The sequence below is a fragment of the Vulpes lagopus genome, chromosome 5 (genome assembly GCF_018345385.1).
Source record: "Vulpes lagopus strain Blue_001 chromosome 5, ASM1834538v1, whole genome shotgun sequence".
Lineage (NCBI taxonomy): Eukaryota > Metazoa > Chordata > Mammalia > Carnivora > Canidae > Vulpes > Vulpes lagopus.
In genome coordinates, this window is record NC_054828.1 from 29,856,849 (window position 1) to 29,877,567 (window position 20,719).

Consider the following 20,719-nt stretch of genomic DNA (forward strand, 5'->3'; position numbering starts at 1 on the left):
GAAGCAGGCTCCATGCAAGGAGCCTGATGTGGGACTCGATCCCGGACTCCAGGATCATGCCCTGGGCCAAAGGGAGGCGCTCAACCGCTGAGCCACACTGGCGTCCTGTATCTTCTTCTTCTTTTTTTTTTTTTTTGATTTTTATTTATTTATGATAGTCACACACACACACACACACACAGAGAGAGAGAGGCAGAGACATAGGCAGAGAAGCAGGCTCCACGCACCGGGAGCCCGACGTGGGATTCAATCCCGGGTCTCCAGGATTGCGCCCTGGGCCAAAGGCAGGCGCCAAACCGCTGCGCCACCCAGGGATCCTTCCCTGTATCTTCTTATTTAAAAGAAGCCTAACTATGAGTTTTCTGGAATGTTTACATTCTTGAACACAGTATTTCCATTTCTGATAATTTATCCCAAAGAAATAATCCAAAAACACAAGTAAAGCTAAAATGCATGAGGATATACCTTGTACCACTTTTTATATGTGGAAAACTTTGGGTGGAAAGTAAATGCTCAGTGTTAGGCAGTTGGTTAAAACAAAAAGGAAAAAGTTTAACAAAATAGGAAAGGCCGATATGGGCTTTAGACCAGAGGCAACAGTGAGCTAGTGAAAATTCCTGAGTAGGAAGGTGAAATGGGAAACTGTTTTTCAAGAAGATCGGTTTACCAAGCAATCTGAAAACACACAAACAGAATCTAAAGACTAGTTATACTGTAATAGCCAGAAATTACACCAAGTGAGATAACCTTACATATTAAAACACTTTGTAAATAAAAGTACTCAGCACACCATTATTAATAATATATATATTAAAAAAAAAAAAACAAACAAACCCTAGGAGGGGGAATTAAATATTTAATAATAAAAGAAATACTAAGTAAATCATGGTTTGTCCATTAAAGGAATGCTACTTTGATTGATATTACATATGAAACCCTGAAAAATGATTACATTTCATTTTGGTGAGGGGCAGGAGCAGGAAGAGATTTCTAGAGACAGAAACCTCCACAGAAAATGCCATGGATCCCATGGAATTCAATTTTCATGGGTGAGCCAAACGGTTTGGCAGTGCATGGCAGAACAATTCTGAAGGCAATTAGGGCTGAAAACAAGCAAGTATTTAAGAATGGTATGTCCATCTGTGGAAAGGCCACAACTGATAAATGATCATATGCCAACTGAAATACATTCTTCCCAAGGCATAAATCTATTTACTTCCCCCGCTGAAACATTATACTTTCACAATGATAAAAAACTGAAGCCTCTATTACAATATTTGTAACTAATCAAAATGAGAGCACACACACCACCCCGAGAAATTCTCCTTTATTGCCCTAACATGTTGTAGCTAATGGAAAAGTTGGTTTACTGAAAGCATAAAGGAAAAAAGAGATGATGACTTGTGCTATGTGTCTGGGGAAAACTGGATACTTACCACTTTTATTTTAGAAGTCAGTGACACTGTTTTTTTAGCACACAGAATCTGATTTCTGAATATAGACAGAGGAGGCAGACCGCCAATACTGCTTTAATGTTTAATGTGAGGATCTGAATCGCTGATTGTCCTATAGATAGGACAAAAGAAGGTAGTAAGATAAAGAAGTGATCAGGTGAGCTGTTCCTGCCTGAACGGCAGAAGAACTGAGAAGGGGAGGGCAGTGGCATTTATAGGGGCCACATGTTTGAAGAGGGTGATGAAGAGCCCGCAGAGGTGCAATCACACAGCGGCATGAAAGTGAAGAGGCACAGGAGTGGGGCAGGCAGCCTCCTCCCCGGGGGAGACAAAGGGAGTTAAGAGAGTACTGAAGGCTTTCCACCTTGCAGTACAGGTGAGTCTTATCTCTTCAACTGTTCTTCAGATATTTAGATCACATTTTATAAATGTCTGTATTCCTCTCAGTACTCAGAGTCTTGAACCTAAGTAAGCATTTTTGTTGAAATAGTGATTAAGGGAAAAAAAGATCGGGTCACCTAAACAGGCCACCAGTTATGGCCAGAACCAATGGCTGAGGAGGAGTTTGACTGCAGGGGGTAAAAGAGAGGATCAAGTGGGTTAAGGGGAGGAAGTGTGTAACTGACCATTTATATGTATCTAGATCAGTTGTCCATAGCTTGAGTGATCACAGAGATAAACATGAGAAAGAGATGTACTCAGAGCGATGGATGGCTCTAGAATTGTGTTTATAGGGTAGAACACTCTAGACCTCCAAGATTCAGCAAATTAATCACACCTAAAGGTCCTCATCAAACATAGCCAGTCTGACTCCATCTTCTGTCCAGCCCAAAGGTTTGCCGTGACCCAGACAGCCTCATGGTCCACTCCTACAGAGGCTGTTTGTACAGAACAAAACAGTAACAATTTGAAGGAGAGAAAAGAAAGAAACTTGGCAGATAGAGAAAGTGAGACTGTTCAAAACAAATGGCCTAATTTGATTTCAGAGGCCAAAAAAGTACATCAAAATATGACACTGGGTTTAAATGAAATAGGGATTTTTGGTTAATAAATGAAAATAATTAAGTACCAATTCCAATAAATTTAGAAAGATCATCTGACTTCATAGGATTTGGCGACACAATAACATCAATGTTGTAATATAGAGGTCAAATTCCAAAATGAATTCAAGTTCCTAATAAAAAACAGTGTTAGCATTCTGTCAGCTTGTTAGAGATTAGTCATGAACCAGGGAGACATTTCATATCGCAGAGTAGCATTTTTCTGACTTAGAAGTTAATTGTATTTTATTTGGAACCTCTATTTTAATGCTCTACAAAACTTTTTTCATGTGTAAAGGCATATACTTTGTTCTTGAGTAAAATTTTTATAATGCAAGCTTCCTAACAGTAATGAATTATATATAACCATATAGCCAGACACACTCGTACTACTTCATATCTTTTTTAAAATTACATGAAGGAATTGCATAAGGAAAAAAAAATCACATTTTCCTATTAGGCTAAAATACTACATATACTACTTATCTTCCTATTAAGCCGTTGTTCTTAATGAAAACATTTTCAAAGCTTTCGAAATAGCCTAGAAGAACGTAGCAGCAGACTTCATTAGTCGCCTACTAAAAATTCATTCCCCCACCCCATCCTTCCTTTTAACAGTATTTGAGTTTGGTTTGGTATATACCCTTCTCTGAGTATGCTGAATATGCTCTGATATGCTTCAGGGAAGATTGGCACCAACCCCAGACCCAACTGGAGAATCCTGATTAGTCTAAGATAATTATGGTGTATTCATTTCCCTTGTCAGGGATAAGTTGGGGCATGCTAAAATGTTAATTCTGGCCAAAAAGATGCAAAGGGAAGTCTGCAGGGTGTGGGATTGAGAGCATGGGAACATACAGGAGGTGGTGTTGTCACTTTTAAAAAGAGAGGTGCAAGGCCACTGGATATTGTGCCTAGACACTGTTGCATCTAGATGTGATAGCTGGAACTGCAGCTATCATGCAACCATGAAGGAAGCTTGCCTGCGGCCAATGTCATTACATCAAGGATGACACAGCAGAAAAACGAAAAAACCCGGGTCTTTGATGGTGTTATCAACCTAGAATGAATCAATTCCCCCTCAAAACTTCTTGGTTATATATGAGATAATAACTTCTCCTTATTCTTTAAATTTTGATTTTGGTTTTCTGTTACTTGCAGTCAAAAGCATTCTAACTGCTACAAGTCTGAAGTATTTCAAGTCTCTGTTTAAATTATAACAAATGGCTATTATTTGGGAGATGAACGACAACAACAGAATATGCTGCTTAATTTACTAGCTAGACATATAGTTTAAAGATAGAAAACTCAAAAAAAAAAAAAAAGATAGAAAACTCAGCTACATGAGTAGATCCTAAAGCCTTACCTATTATACTTCAAAGCTGGTTACTCTTCTGTTCCCCTCTCCCTAACTACCCACTCTACACACACACACACACACACACACACACACACACACACAGGTACATACATCATATGCTAATGGCTTGGAATTGACCTCATCCTCATACTAATGATCTGGGAAAATGGACATCTTCTGACAAAACAGTAGAAGAGTCTAACACAGAATATAAAGTTTTCCCAAAGAGGCACTTTAAATATCCTAAGATTAGAAACAGTCTAAGATTATGAAATTTTCATGGATTCATATTTATTGATTATCTACTATATGTTAGGATGCCATTTTGAATATTTATCTGAAAATCTGGAATAATTTATAGTATATTTAACTGCAAGTAAATGTACGTTTTTCTGTTCCTACTGAGGTATATCTGAAATATCTTCCTTTCTCACAAATAGTGCTGCTCCTGATGATCGGAACCATGCCTTCCACCTGCCTTGATCAGTTATCCGAAAGTAGTCACTCCTAAAGTACATCTGATGGAACACAAGACGGTAATAAATGTTCTTTAAAAGAGAGAGAGGGGTGCCTGGGTGGCTCAGTGGGTTAAGTGTTTCACTCTTGGTTTTGGTTCACCTTATGATCTCAGGGTCATGAGATCAAGCCCTTAACTGGGTTCCAAGCTCAGTGCAGAGTCACTTGAGATTTTCCCTCTCTTTCTGCCTCTCCTCACTCCTCTCTCAAATCAATCAATCAATCAATCAATCTTTTTTTTTTTAATTTTATTTATTTATGATAGTCATCACAGAGAGAGAGAGAGAGGCAGAGACATAGGCAGAGGGAGAAGCAGGCTCCATGCAGGGAGCCTGACGTGGGATTCGATCCTGGGTCTCCAGGATCACGCCCTGGGCCAAAGGCAGGCGCTAAACCGCTGCGCCACCCAGGGATCCCACAATCAATCTTTTAAAAAAAAGAAAGAGAGTTTGCCAAGGTCAAATAATTTGGGGGAACTACTGCATGTTATATCCCACTTTTGAAGATTCACAAAATATATTATAGTATATGAACTGTCCTGAGAAGTCCTGTCATAAAGAGATTTTTATTTAACTCAATGTTTCTGAAACTTGCTTGACTCTAGATTTTTTTTCCACTAAATATCTTTCAGTATCTGAGGAAATTAGTAATCTTTATCATATGACACATTCCCTTCTAATACAGCCACTACTCAATTTAGAAATAACAAAAAGAACAAATACTAAAATAACCACATCAACTAGAACTATGCCTTAACAATCTACAGAGACTAGTAGTTATTCTTAAGTAACTTTCTTTCATATTCTCCATCTGCCAGGGACACAGAACATAATTTCTTCTCAAATGATTCCAAAAACAATGCTTTTATTATATAGCAATACTACATTACAAAAACTTCTAAATGATTCCTAATATCATGTACGATTCAAACTAGCCTCCCTGACATATCTGTTTTACTCACCGGTATAGCCCCAGAACCTCGGAATAGTGATTACAGCAAAGTAGGTGGTCAATGAATCATTGCTCGAAGAATGAATGAAAGAATGGATGAATATCTCCATCATATCCTCCTCTCCACCTGTCTAAATCTTGCCCATCCCCCCCTTTTTAAATATTTTATTTATTTATTCATGAGAGATACAGAGAGAGAGAGAGAGAGAGGCAGAGACACAGGCAGAAGGAGAAGCAGGCTCCATGCAGGGAGCCCTATGTGGGACTCCATCCTGGGACTCCAGGATCACACCCTGGGCTGAAGGCAGAAGTTCAAGGGCTGGGCTACACAGGCATCCCTTGCCCATCCTTTCAGGTGTAGATTAAGCACTAACTCCTGTATGGAGCCTGGCCTCGTCCCCTTCTGATCCCCTACCCCCTGACAGTACTAGAGAGTTTGATACTCATTTTTCCTAAATTAGTTCACATGTTGGTCCTCTCTCTCAGTAAATGATGAACTCCTTGAAATCCGAGACTATGTTATAAACTACTTTTGTATGTATTAGAATGCCAAGGTAGAACAATAAATATTCAATGAAAAATTTTTATTCATTACATTTCATTTAAAAAAAAATCAGTGTGTAACAAGAATAACTGGAAATTCTTGGAATTTCTAAACCTATACATTACTAAAATCAGTAGTTATAAGGACCAAGTTCTGAATTAAGAAAAAATGTTATCCAAGTTCTTTTTTTTTTTTTTTTTGTTATCCAAGTTCTAAAGAAACTATTCCCTCTGACTTTAACCTCTTTGACTTCATTTTCTCATTTGGAAAATAGCTCTGTGGTATTTCTCTACAGGTATTGAATGAGCAACAAATACTGCTTGTAAACCCCCTGATAAAGGAAGACTTTATCTCATAGTCCTGGAAGCAATCCTGACGTCTTAAATTATGTAATCCTGGTATTACATTATATTAGTCTGGTTCATATAAAATGTAAGCTACAAAAATACCAAAGCTAAGAAAAAATATTTACTCATGCTTTTACTAAGATGCAGAGAGAGGATGCATGCATTGCCAAAATTCCATAGAACATGCTCAAACTAAAGCAACAATGCCTTAGTTATTAAAGAAGGCAATGGCCTGAAGCAGTACTTAGGAACAAAGATTACTTGGTCCATGCAAGAGTCAATATTTAAGAACACAATGACTAATTCCCACTTCAAGTTCATGAACATATTTCTTTTTAAGAGCTTCTTTTTGGTTAAAATTTTTATTTGTGGTTTCCCTACTTATGATCCATGAACCTAAGAATGAACAAAAACTTGAAACATGAAACTCTCCAGTAGGCCAAAGTGTCAGTATAGACTTAATTCTGATTTTAAAGACTTCTCAACAAGGGTTACACGAAACCTGTACTTTACTTCTCAGTGTCCAAAAACACTCATTTATCAACTCGGCCTAAAGAACCAGACTGAATGTTCTTGAACAACCGTGGAAAATGCATGAATGACACCTCCAGACCATATCAAAACACTTGGGCTCTTAATTTAATTTCAAATTACTTGAATCCCAACTAGTATTATTGTTGCCAATAGAAACTCCATTTATAAATAATCAGCTGTTTAAAAAAAAAAAAAAATGTTCTAGTTGAGCTTACCCCGAGCTAAAAGTAATCATTAAATTCATTTCCAGCACTACCTGTGTGACCCTTCAGCAAACTGCTCAATTTTCCACACCTCAATTTTCACCTTAGGTTCTCTCAAAGATAAAAACTAGCAACAGTTCTTATTATCGCTTTTCAAAGATTTTATTTATTTGAGAGAGAGAGAGATCACGGGCGGAGTGGGGAGGAGGGGCATGGAGGCAGAGGGAGAAGCTGACTCCACATGGAGCAGGGAGCTCAACTTGGAGCTTAATCCCAGAACCCTGGGATCACATCCTGAGCCAAAGGCAGACACTTAACTGATTGAGCCATCCAGGCTCCTCTCATTTTTGTTAAAGATATGAATGAAAAATATAAGCACAGACTTGAAAAACATTAGGTTAAGTCAAGAAGACATCAATCATACCACAGACAAGGATTATCACAAAACTCCCAAATCCTCTCCCTATAGCACCAAACTATCATCAAATACAAGAGGTGAATGTCTTACTGACCACACCGATACCCTATTGAGGTAATTTAATTCATCTCCTACTTGCAACCAGAAAACTAAGATTTCTACATTCCTGACACTACAGTAGGACATTAGAAGCCTTGTGACCTGCTCCTCCCTTGTGTGTCCGCATGAAAACAGAATGTGAAGTGCCCTAGGAAGAGAATATCCACGGGACAGAGGCTTTTGCCATCCATAGAAGGGGTCTCATAGTCACCTCAAAACAAACTTCTCCATTGGCCCCCTTCCCACCTTTCCTCCTAAAAACAACAGACCACATAGGAGATGTGAGATTCTTGCTCTACATTGAGACCCTAGGGGACGTGGCTCATTTCCCATGGTTTGACAACATAAAACCTACAGTCAGACTCTAAAAAGCTGATTCACTGCTCATGAGGGGCTACGTGTATTGGTGTGTAAATCGGCATGCATCCTGCAAATGGACTTGATTTGTGTTCTAGTTCTGCCACTTTCTGGCTGTATGACCTGGGGCAAATAATTAATCTGCTAACCTTAGTTTACTTCTCTGAGAAATTAGGATGACTATCCACTCTGCAGGGGTACAACAGAGGCAAAATTATACACCCATCAACGGTCTGGCGAGGCCAACCACACAAACAAGCACGGAAGCTATGCTAACCCCTTTCCTTCTGCATCCGTGGAACAGAGACTGCAAGCATAGCAGATAACCGCAGATATTCTTCATGAGACTGTCAGGTTCCCCAGTGCCAAGGGCACGTCTGATTCATCTTTGGATCTCAGTGACCAGCAGAGGGCCTGGCCCAGAGTAAACACATAATAAGTGCTTTTTAAATGGAGAAAATGAGAATCCTTTGTGTTGGAGGATGTTACGATTATCCTGGCCACAGTCAAAGAAAAATTTGATTTTCAGTTTGGCCAAATGGGTGCTTGCTACAAACTATTCTATAGTTCAAAGCAAATAGGCTATTCTGAATTCTAATAATTACATTCTCTAAAATATGAAAACCCAAATGCCCTACAGCTCTCAATTTTAGTTTTGAGAATCCAATTATTCCCTAAACAATGGAGTGGGTAACCACAGAAACTTGTGGAATCTCTTTTCCTAGAAAACATGAAGAACAGGAGAGAAGCCAGTCTGTCTGGAAACTGCCTAAAATTCTATCTATAAGCAGAGGCTGGATCAGATCAGATGCTCCTAAGAGGATCCTTTAAGACCTACACAACTACGATGTTAAGAGAAATAAACTAAAATAATTCTCTGTAGTTTACACCCAGAAAAGTAAAATAAATACAATTCAACATCTCCTAACGTAGTCATCAGAAATAATTTTACTTGACCTAGTGGTGCTTTTATAAACATATTTTTCTGAAATTGTGCTAAACCATCCCAAGCTATCAATTTAAATATGAGCTTTCTCTAATAAGACAGAATAGAGGTTATTATAACTTAACAACACAAAAACCAAGATTATTATCCTATTGTTCCATTTTTCAATCTACCTGTTTCCATGTAGCCCAGATCTACTCATTTCCAAGGCTTTATAAGAATCACTATTTCCCCCAAATATCCCATGCAACTTTCCCATTAATGATTTTCTAGTGCATCTGTTGATCATGTCACACTGTGCAGCAGCTTACTACAAACGGTCTTCTACTTATATCTTTTGCAAATAATAATTTTTGTTCCCCTAACAAACATAAGCTCCTTGAGCAAGGTCCAAGTGTACTCCCCTATTGTGTCAATGAGTTCATGACAAAGGCTTACAAATTCTCATTGGCTGATTAATTGATTTACAATGAACAGAGAGGGGCGCCTGGGTGGCTCAGTTGGTTAAGTGTCTGACTCTTGAATTTGGCTCAGGTCATGAACTCAGGGTCTTGAGATCAAGTCCTGTGTGGGGCTCTGTGCTGGGCAGGAAGCCTGCTTAAAAATCTCTCTCTCCCTCTCCCCTTTCTCTCACTTGCATGCACGTGTGCATGCACTCTGTCATTCTCTCTCTCAAATACATAAATAAGATGGTAAGATAAGATAAGATAAGATAAGATAAGATAAGATAAGATAAGAGGTCCCTGGGTGGCTCAGCGGGTTTAGCGCCTGCCTTTGGCCCAGGGCATGATCCTAGGGTCCTGGAATCGAGTGCTGCATTGGGCTACCTGCATGGAGCCTGCTTCTCCCTCTGCCTGTGTCTCTGCCTCTCTCTTTCTCTCTCTCTCTCTCTTTGTGTCTTTCATGAATAAATAAATAAATTCTTAAAAAATAAAATAAAATGGGGATCCCTGGGTGGCGCAGCGGTTTGGCGCCTGCCTTTGGCCCAGGGCGCGATCCTGGAGACCCGGGATCGAATCCCACATCAGGCTCCCGGTGCATGGAGCCTGCTTCTCCCTCTGCCTGTGTCTCTGCCTCTCTCTCTCTCTCTCTCTCTCTCTCTCTCTGTGACTATCATAAATAAATAAAATAAATAAATAAATAAAATAAAATAAAATAATGAAATGAAATGAGAAAGCAAAAGCTATAGAACACTCTCTACACTGAGGACCAATATGAAGCTTTGACAAAATCTAAATTAAAGTTTTCAGGCTGCTATATATTGACATTTGTCATTTACCTGAAACTAGAATAGTTGGAGGTTAATGCTTGTAGGGGCTAAAGAGAAAGACCTAGAGTTAACACATTGGTTTAGCTCCTGTCCTGTACAGAACAAGGAAGGGTTCAAGGGTGCCCACTCACAACACTGCTGATGGAGACCATTTTGGGAAGCCCAGCACAATCCCCAGATGACAGAGCTGTGCAAGCTCTGCTCCTATATAGGATCAAAGATTCAGTCTGTCAGGCCAAGTCAACTAGGGAGTAATAAATAAAAAGGAAAGGAAATTTAGCAAATTAAAATGTTGTTAACATTATTTTTTTAAAAAACCAAGTTAAACAACTTTTCTCATTCTTTACAATCCAAGAAATATATCTAGAATAAGACTAAGGAGCTCTAGAGTCCAGTCATTACCAGTGCACTCTACATACTTATAAATAGGAATGCAGAACCTCCTGCTCCCTTCTTTAAATATGAAAAGGGAACTTCTTGTCTATACTACAAGGCAGGTACTGTTTTAGGAACTGGGAATAGAGCACTTTACCAAACCTACAATTTTAGTAACAATTACATAAAGCCTTAGCTTAGTATTTAACAAAAATAAGAGACCTCCAGGATTGACCAATCTCTTATCTTAGAGGAGAAAACCAAAGTCCAGAAAGGTTAACTAATTTGTCTCAGTTGATTATTGTGGCTATATGGCAACAAAGGCAGGGAATAGAAACGAGATTTCTTATCTCTCCTCTAGTAACAAAATTTACTTACTCTTTAAGCAACTATTTCTGTGTGCTAGCTACACATATGTTAAGTGCCAGGTATACAAATAGGTAAGATACTGACTCTGTTCTTAAAAATTTCAGTTAACTCTAAGATGATGGGATAAGCACCTTAATAGAGGTGGTAACAGAAAAAAGCAAACTCTGTCTCTAATTGTGTAGGACTTCCAATCTTTTATTTATTTATTTTTAAAGATTATTTATCTATTTGAGAGAGAGAGAGGGTGAGCATGTGTACTTGCAAGGCAGGGGAGGAGCAGAGGGAGAGGGACAAGCAGACTCCATCTGTGCTGAGCTTAGAGCCTCTCATGGGACTCCAGCTCAGAAAGAACCCTGAGATCAAGACCTGAGCTGAAGTCAAGGGCCAGACTCTTACCCGACTGAACCAGCCAGGCACCCAACTTCCAACATTTTAAAAGAAAATAAATGGTTAATCATTTATTTTATCCCCACCATAGCCCTGAGTACAGAGTACAGATCTTATTATTCTTGTTACATAGATGGAGAAATTGAAGTACAAAGAGGATGAGGCAGTTTATTAAGGTCATCTCTAGCAGCAGCAAAATGCCTAGAAACCAAGTCTGTTTACTCCAAGATAGACATTTTTTTCCCACTAGATGGGAAAGGCAGATGTTCTTTTTATGACCAGTTCCCTTCTGACCAAAAGCACACATTTGCAAGACGGTGTGCAGAACAATCTGTGGCTGTGAAAGTAGACTTAACTGGCCTGTGAGGTCTCATCAGCTAAGTGTAGTTATTCGATGGTTGAGTAACCAACCAACCAACAAGACATCATTATTACTAGCATTCTTAAAGTGCCCATTATGTATACACAGAATAGATGGGAAAGGTTCTGCCCTCAGGGAGTTAATATTGTAGGGAACAGGGTTATAAACATTTCAACAAAAAAGTGACATAATTAAACAAACTACGACTAGAATAACCACTACAAATAATGGCTAATTTAAGACACTAAAGGTTTTGCAGAGCAAATCTACTAGATGCTTCCAGGAAATATACTCTTTAAGAGTTAAGCAAACAGAAGCCTTGTATACATAATGATACAGACCAATCTTCAGATTATTAAAATAAAGGCTCTTTTTTACCAAGAATGTTCATCATATTAAAAAAAAACTATTAATTCCTTCATTTCGCCTTTCAACTTTATTCAAAACGATTTTATGAATGGAATAATTTCTCTCTTTCTAGGAAAGTTACATATTTTGTAACCTTTCCTATTTAAGAAGAATGAATTTATAATGGAGGCTCCCATCAGCATGCCTTTGGCAAAAGGATTAAAGCAGGATGGTTTCATTGTGTTACTCTTCCACCCTCCTTCAGATGTAACCTACATGGAATGAATCTGATCATTTCCTCCTATACACAGTAAAATCTGTATACGCATCCAAGAATACTCACACTATAAAAGTAAAACGGAAAAAAGTATTTCTTAATTGTCATGTTCAGTTTTAAACATCAATTTCGCTATTAATTATCTCATATTTTATTTATGCCATTATTTATCATGGCCTTATAACATGACCAAACTGTTTTAAACCTTAACACTTTTTAGAATTATTAACAAAGAAAGCCAAGGATAAACAAATATTAGTGATTTCAAATTACTGAAACAATTTCTTTATAAACTGGCTAAATAGTAAAAATCGTAATCATATCAAAGGAATAATGTTAGCATTATTTAAAAAAAAATACAACTTGATTTAAAAAAAAAAAAACTCTCCAGTATTTCCTGAAAACACTCAAGGAATTAAAAGAAGCCAATTGCCTTCTTTTAAAATATTTGTTAAATTTCATAAGGTGATAAGCAGCAGCTTAAATGGCAATTCAAAACTATCAGATTTCATTAGAATTATCAATAGTGCATCATAAAATTATTTCATGACATTTTCTAATTCCTAAAACTCACTTCCATCAAAAGAAAGTATTTCCCCAAGTAACAGCTTAAAATCTAAATTTAAAATGTGATAATCAGCCTTTTTAGGTAGGAGAGGAATAGGACCTTAGTTATCTATAGATCATTCAGAGGCAGTACTGGGCCTCATCAGATTCTGAAGTAAAGAAAGTAATTAAACATGCAGTGACAGTGACATCTAGTGTCAGCACTTGCAAGCCACTAGATTACTATCAAATTCTCCCACTACTGAAGAAAGAACTATTCAAAACTTGTCTTCTAAAAAAAAACCCAACTAATGGAACTTCTGCATTGTATCTAAAAATGACCCATCATCAAAGTGTTTCAATAAGTTTCCTTCCAGAAATTAAAAAAAACTTTAAGAGGAAAACATCTTAAAGGAAAACCATAACACTAAAGACCTAAAAGAAAAAAGCGTGTTTATTCCATGTAGCCAACATCTATCTGTAACTGCTCCCCTTGGTTACAGAGTTTATGCAAAAGTAATCTGGGACACATTCTGATAAGTATATTGTAAACATTTAAACTTCCAGATATAAAAGCAAAGATACTACACAAGCTAGTACTTGGTTAACAAACACATTTAAAAAAAAAAGCAATTTAGGACATTTCAGGAATACCTGAGGATGCAAAGAAAAAAAATCTTCAGCTGTTGCACTGAGAAACAAGCTTCACATTTCAGCCCTTGCTACCTTGCCGTATTTTTGTTGCTTTAAAAGGTACTCTAATTAAACGGTAGGTATTTTTGCCCAATAGCTTACAATTTGGCAGCCTAGATTAATTTACTATAGCATTTTAAAAGTTTTATGCTCTAGATAAATCCATAAAAGTAAGCAAATTTCCAAAAATTATTTTTGGCCAGGACAATATTTTGTAAAAAGTAAAGTTAGCAATAGATGAAGCTTACCTATTTTTTTTGGAGAGTTCATCCTTTCCCCTTTTAACTCCAAATATTCTTGTGATCAAGGTACTAAAAAGAAGTGTGGATGAATTTCTCACCTAATGTAAAAATAAATGCACAATAAGGGTTAAGAAATATATATGGCATGAAACCAACATTTACCATGTTCAAATTTGACATTCAAAGTCCTTACCCAATTGGCTAATGTGGGGCTAAAGAAAATATGGTTTGTGTTCATGAAATAATTTTCAAAAACTGTACAGTAGCTGACTCAATGACTTCCTCTTACACTAAACTTTGTAATCCAACCACATGCATACAACAAGAGCTCTTTCCTGTACTCCTAACATTACTACCAATTGTTTTCTTTGTACTTGTATCATCAAATAACACTATTCTTAAATTTAAAAAAATTCATTTTCCTATATTATTTCTGACAAGAGATACCCCAGTAAAGAGCTCAGCTCTTTCCATTTATTTTCTGTAATTGTTTACCTATGGGAAATATTTATGATATCTAACTTAATCCACATTAATTAATATGGTCAAGAAAATATTTAATATCCAAAGTATTGTTTATTAACCCCACAATGTAGTAATTTAATAAATTGTCTGTTATAATTGTCTGAGACAACTGGTTAATAAAAGTAAGAGGGAACGATCATTAATAAACACAAATCATTTCTTCAAAATGACAATAATAGAGATACCTATTTCTTTTTTTTTTTTTAATTTTTAATTTTTATTTATTTATGATAGTCACAGAGAGAGAGAGAGAGGCAGAGACACAGGCGGAGGGAGAAGCAGGCTCCATGCACCGGGAGCCCGATGTGGGATTCGATCCTGGGTCTCCAGGATCGCGCCCTGGGCCAAAGGCAGGCGCCAAACCGCTGCGCCACCCAGGGATCCCGAGATACCTATTTCTAAACCAACGTATCAAGATGTTTTGTTGGATCATAAAAACATCTTGAATGCCACAGCATAAAGGGCTTCCTCGATTACCTTGCCAAATCAGAGCAGAGATGTATAAATACGTACTGACTTCCCTATAGGATGTAAGTCACTATGCCAGCCCCATGGAAGATATCTAGCAATAGAAGACACACTTACAGCCAATATGGAACTTGTATCTTAATGAGATAGGTGTCATAATCATATGGTATGTTTAAACAACATAAGAAAAATAATTAAAAGAAACAATGTAAGATTACAAAAGATCCCTCTGAAACCACTGCTATAAGGGTCACAAATTCAAAGGCCCACAGGGACCAGTGAGTGACAGGGGCAGCACATGGCTGAGTCTAATGCAGTCACTATTCAGCTTCAGCTGAGCTGCATGAGGGAACATAAGCCCAGTGTTGCCAGATCTGCTTTTTCAAGAGAAGCCAAAAAACCCAGTTTTTATGTGAAATCTCACTATTTTGAAATGCTGGCAACAAAATAAAGGGAGAAAAAAAAAAACCAACATCAACGAGGCCAAATAAAACACAGTTGTAGGCTAGATTTGACCTATCAGCCACCGGTTTGCAACCTCTCCTCTTGAAGCCCAAGACTGACTCAATTCACACATGGTAACTCTGGAAGTGGACAATTCATACCAAAGTGGCATAATTCATACCAATATTGCTACAAAACCCTAAAATTGGACAAATTCACTTATGTTCATTCCACAGTCAACATTAATGAAGAACCTACTATCTGCCCTAATGTCCCCAAACAACAAATCAATCTGTCCTGTTACACTATCAATATGCCTCTGCCCTCACTCAGATCTTGATTCTCTCTCACCTGGTCTATTGACTTAGTGCCCAAACACTCTTGGGTTTACAATGACTTGGTAAGGTCATATGAAACCTTGTCTCCTCTCAGGAATCACACAAAGACAGAAAAACAGAAGCACAAATTCCAACCTACCCCTAAGCCAAACTTTCTAACAAAGGCTGCCAAGTGCAATCAAGACAAAATAGGAATTCCTGGAGACGAAAGAGGATGATTGCCAAGGAACACCTTAACCAAAACTTAGAGGACTGTTTTACAAAGTGAATCGGTACCCCCAGAAAAAAAAAAAATCCCTTTGTCTGATTCAATAAGCTGGAGGCAGGAGACAGTCTTTCAGTAATATTAAGATGGATCTGAGGGTTCCAACAGTACTAGCCTGATAAATTCAGTACCAAGTTCCCTTATTAGGAGCCATAATCATCATCATCGATTCCAGCAGATGTAGCAAAACAGTGATATTCTACCATTAATTAGATACAATTTTAAGAAAAATAAAGTTTTCCCTTATCAGCTCTTTGGTTACCCCGTTTCTTGATTACTAAAGAATCATTTCCATAAATTTACCAGTTTGCAGAATAATGAGTTCATGACATAGCAACCCCCAAGGGCCAACAAATAATGATTTTTTAAAAAGATTTTATTTATTTATTCATGAGAGAAAGAGGCAGAGACATAAGCAGAGGGAGAAGCAGGCTCCATGCAGGGAGCCCAGTGTGGGACTCCATCCCGGGTCTCCAGGATCACACCCTGGGCTGAATGTGGCGCTAAACCACTGGGCCACCCAGGCTGCCCCCAAATAATGATTTTTAAGGCACTGAAAAGATAATTTTCCTTTTATTGAGATAAAATTCACATACCATAAAATTCACCATATTAAAGGGTACTATTCAGTGGTTTTTTATTATATTCACAACGTGGTATTTTCATCACTCCAAAATGAAACGCTATACACATTACCAGTCATTACGCATCTGCCCACACCAGGCCAAGCACTAATCTACTTTCATTTCTATGGACTTGCCTATTTGGACATCTCATATTTGTGGGATCATGCAATAGGCAGCCTTTTCATCTGGCTTCTTTCACTTAGCTATTCTCACGGTTTACCCATGCTATAGCATGTTTCAGTATGACATTCTTTTTCATTGTCAAATATGCCATTGCATGGATATACCACATTTTAAAAATCCACTCATCATCTGATGGACATCTGGGTTATTTCCATTTGGGGCTAGTATGGATAACGATGCTAAGAACACTCCTATACAAGTTTTTGTGTGAACATGTTTTCATTTCTTGTGGGTACATAGGTACAAATAGTACTGCTGGGTCATACAGTAATGATAGAGTAGGCAGTCAGACATGAGTTAAAGGCAATGGCAGTGATAAATACGTGATGTATTAGAAGCCTGGGGCATAGCATCCTGACTTTCTGGCTTTTAACATCCTGGCCTTATGGCTTCCAACGCCCCAGGGCTGACAGACCAAGAGCCACAGGCGCAGAATATGCACTCTCCTTTCCAATCTCTGCCCCCAGGGTATAGCTTCATTATAATATATTTACATTGTGGTTTCTTCAACCTACCCCTAACTCATCCCCATAGCAGAAGATGGCATGACAGTTCCATCAAGAGTATCTTAGATGACTGGAAACAACCTCAGTCAGAGACTGCTCTAGCTATGACCTACAACATATGCAAACATAAAAAGAAAAGATACCCTTAACTCCTATACAGTGGCCACTTTTGGGCCTGCCTACTCTCCCACCTTGAGAGTATAATGTCCTTAATAAGCTGCTTTGTGCTTGCTACTTTCCTTCTGGCTGTCTTGATTTGAGTGTGGATCCTCATGTAAATTTGTTCATGGGAAATCCAAGAAACAAAACCTCCATTCACACAATGCAGATGTCCCCACTGGTAACAGTAACTGTACATCAACCTTTTGAGGACCTGCCACAGTGGTGGTATCATTTTACATTTGTGCCAGCAATGTATGAGGGTTCTGATGTCACCAAGTCTCCAAATGCTCCCCAACAATTGTTACCGTCCATCTTTTTGATTTGAACTATTCTAAATGGTTGTGAAATGGTATCTCATTGTGATTTTGATGTGCGTTTCCCTACTGAGTAATGATTTGAGTATTTTTGTTTCCCTACTGTGTAATGATGTTGAGTATTTTTTCATGTGCTTATTGTACATTTACATATCTTTTCTGGATAAATTTCAAGTTCTTTGCCTATTTTTTAACCAGGTTGCCATAATTTTTCTCACAGAGTTTTAAGAGTTTTTTTTTCAAAAAAAAAAAAAAAAATAAGAGTTTTTTTTTTCTTAAAGATGTTATTTATTTATTCATGAGAGACACAGATATATATATATATATACATATATATATATACACACATATATGTATATATATATATACATAGAGAGAGAGAGAGAGAGAGACAAACAGAGGGAGAAGCAGGCTCCACACAGGGAGCCCAATGTGGGACTCGATCCTGGGACTCCAGGATCACACCCTGGGCTGAAGGCAGGTGCCAAACCACTGAGCCACCCAGGGATCCCCTTAAGAGTTCTTTATATATTCTGGGGCACTAGGGGGGCTCATTTGGTTGGGTATCCAACTCTTGATCTTGATCAGGTACTGATCTCAGCATCCTGAGTTCAAGCCCCATGATAGGCTCCATGCTGGGTATGGATCCTACTTTAAAAAAAGTTCTTTATATATTTTATATATTAACCAAATATCAGATATAGGATTTACAAATATTTTATCCATTCTGTCTTTTGTGTTTTCATTTTCTTGATGTATTCTTTGAAACATAAACATTTTAAATTTTTATCAAGTCTAATTTATCATTTTACTTTTGCTGCTTGTGCTTTAGGTGTCATATCTTAGAAACTGTTACCTAACCCAGGGTTACAAAGATTGGCAGTTAATATTTTCTTCTAAAAGTCTTACCATTTTAGCTTTTTACATTTAGGAGTTTGACTCATTTTGAGTTAATTTTTTAATATGGCGTAAGATAAGAAGCAAATTCATTCTTTTTCATGTGTATATCCAGTTGCCCCATTATCATTTGCTGAACAGACTATTCTTTCCCTCCCTGAATTATCTTTTTTTACTAAATGTTAGGTTCTATTTCTTGACACTTAATTCTATTCCATTGATTTATAAATGTCTATCCTTATGCCAATATCATGCTATCTTGATTACTGTCGCCTTTGTCATAAGTTTTGAAATTTGATCATGTGAGTCCTCTTTTTTTCTCAAGATTGTTTTGGCTAGTCTGAGTCCCTTGCTTTTCATCTGAATTTTACAATCACTTTGTCATTTTCTGCAAAAAATTCAGATGAGATTTAAATAGAGACTACACTGAATCTGTAGATCAATTTGGGGAGTATTGCTATCCAATTCATGAACATGAAATATCTTTCCACTTATTTGAGCCTTCAATTTCTTTCAAAAATGTTCTGTAATTTTCAGTGTACAAGTCTTAACATTTCTTTTGTTAAATGTATTTAACAAAATACAAGTATTTTATTCCCTTTGATGGTATTATTAATGTGTGTGTGTGTGTTTATTCCTCAGGACTTTTGATACAGAAGACTATCACTGAAAAATAGGTAAGTTTTGCATCTTCCTTTCCAATTTGGCTGATTTTTTTTTTTTAAGATTTTATTTATTTACTCACGAGAGTGACAGAGACACAGGCAGAGGGAGAAGGTAGAAGCAGGCTCCCTGCAAGGAGCCTGATGTGGGACTTGATCCCAGATCCCAGAATCATGCCCTGGGCTAAAAGGCAGACGCTCAACCACTGAGCTACCCAGACATCCCAATTTGGCTGATTTTTATTTCTTATTCTTGCCTAATTGCCCTACCTACAACTTTTAGTACAATGTTGAATAGATATGGTTAAGAGTTGATATCCTTGTCCTATTTCTGATGTTAGGAGGAAAACTTTCAGTCTTTCACTATTGAGTATGTTATTAGCTACAGGTTTTCCATTGGTACCCTTTGTCAGGTTGAAAAAGTCCCCTTCCATTCCTAGTTAATTGTTATTTATAACATGAAATGGTGTTTGGATTTCTGCACCTGTTTAGATGATCATGTGGTTTCATCCTTCAGTCTATTCCTATGGTACATTATATTGATTTTCATATGTTGAAATATAAACTATATTTTTAAATGTGTAGAAGTTATATAGCATAACATTAGAAACACTAATGTAAATACAGAGCAAATAACTAGCATGGATGACACTACTTGTTACTTAAGATAGAAGAGCATCCCTGTTTTTTGGTGCAGGAGTATAAATGCTTCCAGGACATCTGGTTAAGGTACTCCTTTTTTTTTTTTTTTTTAAGCTACTCCTTTTTATTTTCATCCATATTTTCTGTCCCAATCCACTACAAAGCTAATTAAAGAAGGAAATTATGTAGAAGTACAATTGAAAGAGAGGTTAAGACTGGCTGACAAACTGCATTACCAACTCCTAAATCATTCATTGTAGATGCTAATATGAATCTTTGATATCATATCAATGTAGGTAATGAAAAAGGTCATTATCAGTACTAATATACTTTGAAAAACTCTTCATAGTAACAACAATGAAAACATGTCCTGTTTGGGAAGGATGAATCAAGGAGAATACAAGTAAAAAGGAGAGACAATAGAAAAAAGTAGTAGTAAAAAATGGAGAGAATAGAATGGCTGCCAAATAACTTCAGCTATAATCAATCCTTATCATAAGAAAAATACCAGAAAACAGTCCTGTTTTCTTACTTCTTTCTCCATCAAGCCCCCAACATATGGTTGATAAGGACCTGATATTCTGCTACAAATTAACAATTACTATCAATTCTTCCTTTCTATTCACTAAGTACATAAACATTTTCTTTCCTTTCAAGCATGAAAAAGCTAACCATATAGACTTGTATAAAATATGGAAGGATTTGATAAAGGAAAAGAAAATTAGGTTTCACAAAGCAATATGTGTGTGTGTGTGTGTGTGTGTGTGTGTGTGTAGAAGTGTGTATGCTTCTGTGAATGTATATGTGCACATAACACATTTTTCTTACATGTATATGGCTTTTCTAACATAAATGCTCCCTTGACAAATAGTTTTAAAATATAAATGCAAGGATGCCTGGGTGGCTTAGCAGTTGGCTCAGCAGTTGGGCTGCCTTCAGGCTCAGGTCATGATCCTGGGATCCGGGATTAAGTCCTACATCGGGCTCCTGTGAAAAGCCTGCTTCTCCCTCTGCCTGTGTCTCTGCCTCTCTCTCTATATCTCTTGTGAA

General features: G+C 37.4%; 1 protein-coding gene and 1 long non-coding RNA gene across 3 annotated transcripts in view; one reads left to right on the forward strand and one right to left on the reverse strand.

Annotated features, from left to right (window-relative positions):
- Nucleotides 1-20,719, reverse strand: part of THADA (THADA armadillo repeat containing) — a 329,797-nt gene that overhangs the window by 214,205 nt on the left and 94,873 nt on the right. For both annotated transcript variants that reach the window (XM_041754451.1, XM_041754452.1), the window contains one exon: nt 13,644-13,735. In XM_041754451.1, the coding sequence (XP_041610385.1) occupies nt 13,644-13,735 (92 nt within the window). The remainder of the gene's footprint in view (nt 1-13,643; nt 13,736-20,719) is intronic.
- Nucleotides 1,755-19,044, forward strand: LOC121490630. Its single transcript, XR_005987733.1, has 3 exons — nt 1,755-1,830; nt 4,295-4,390; nt 19,008-19,044. It is a non-coding gene; the product is annotated as an uncharacterized LOC121490630 (long non-coding RNA).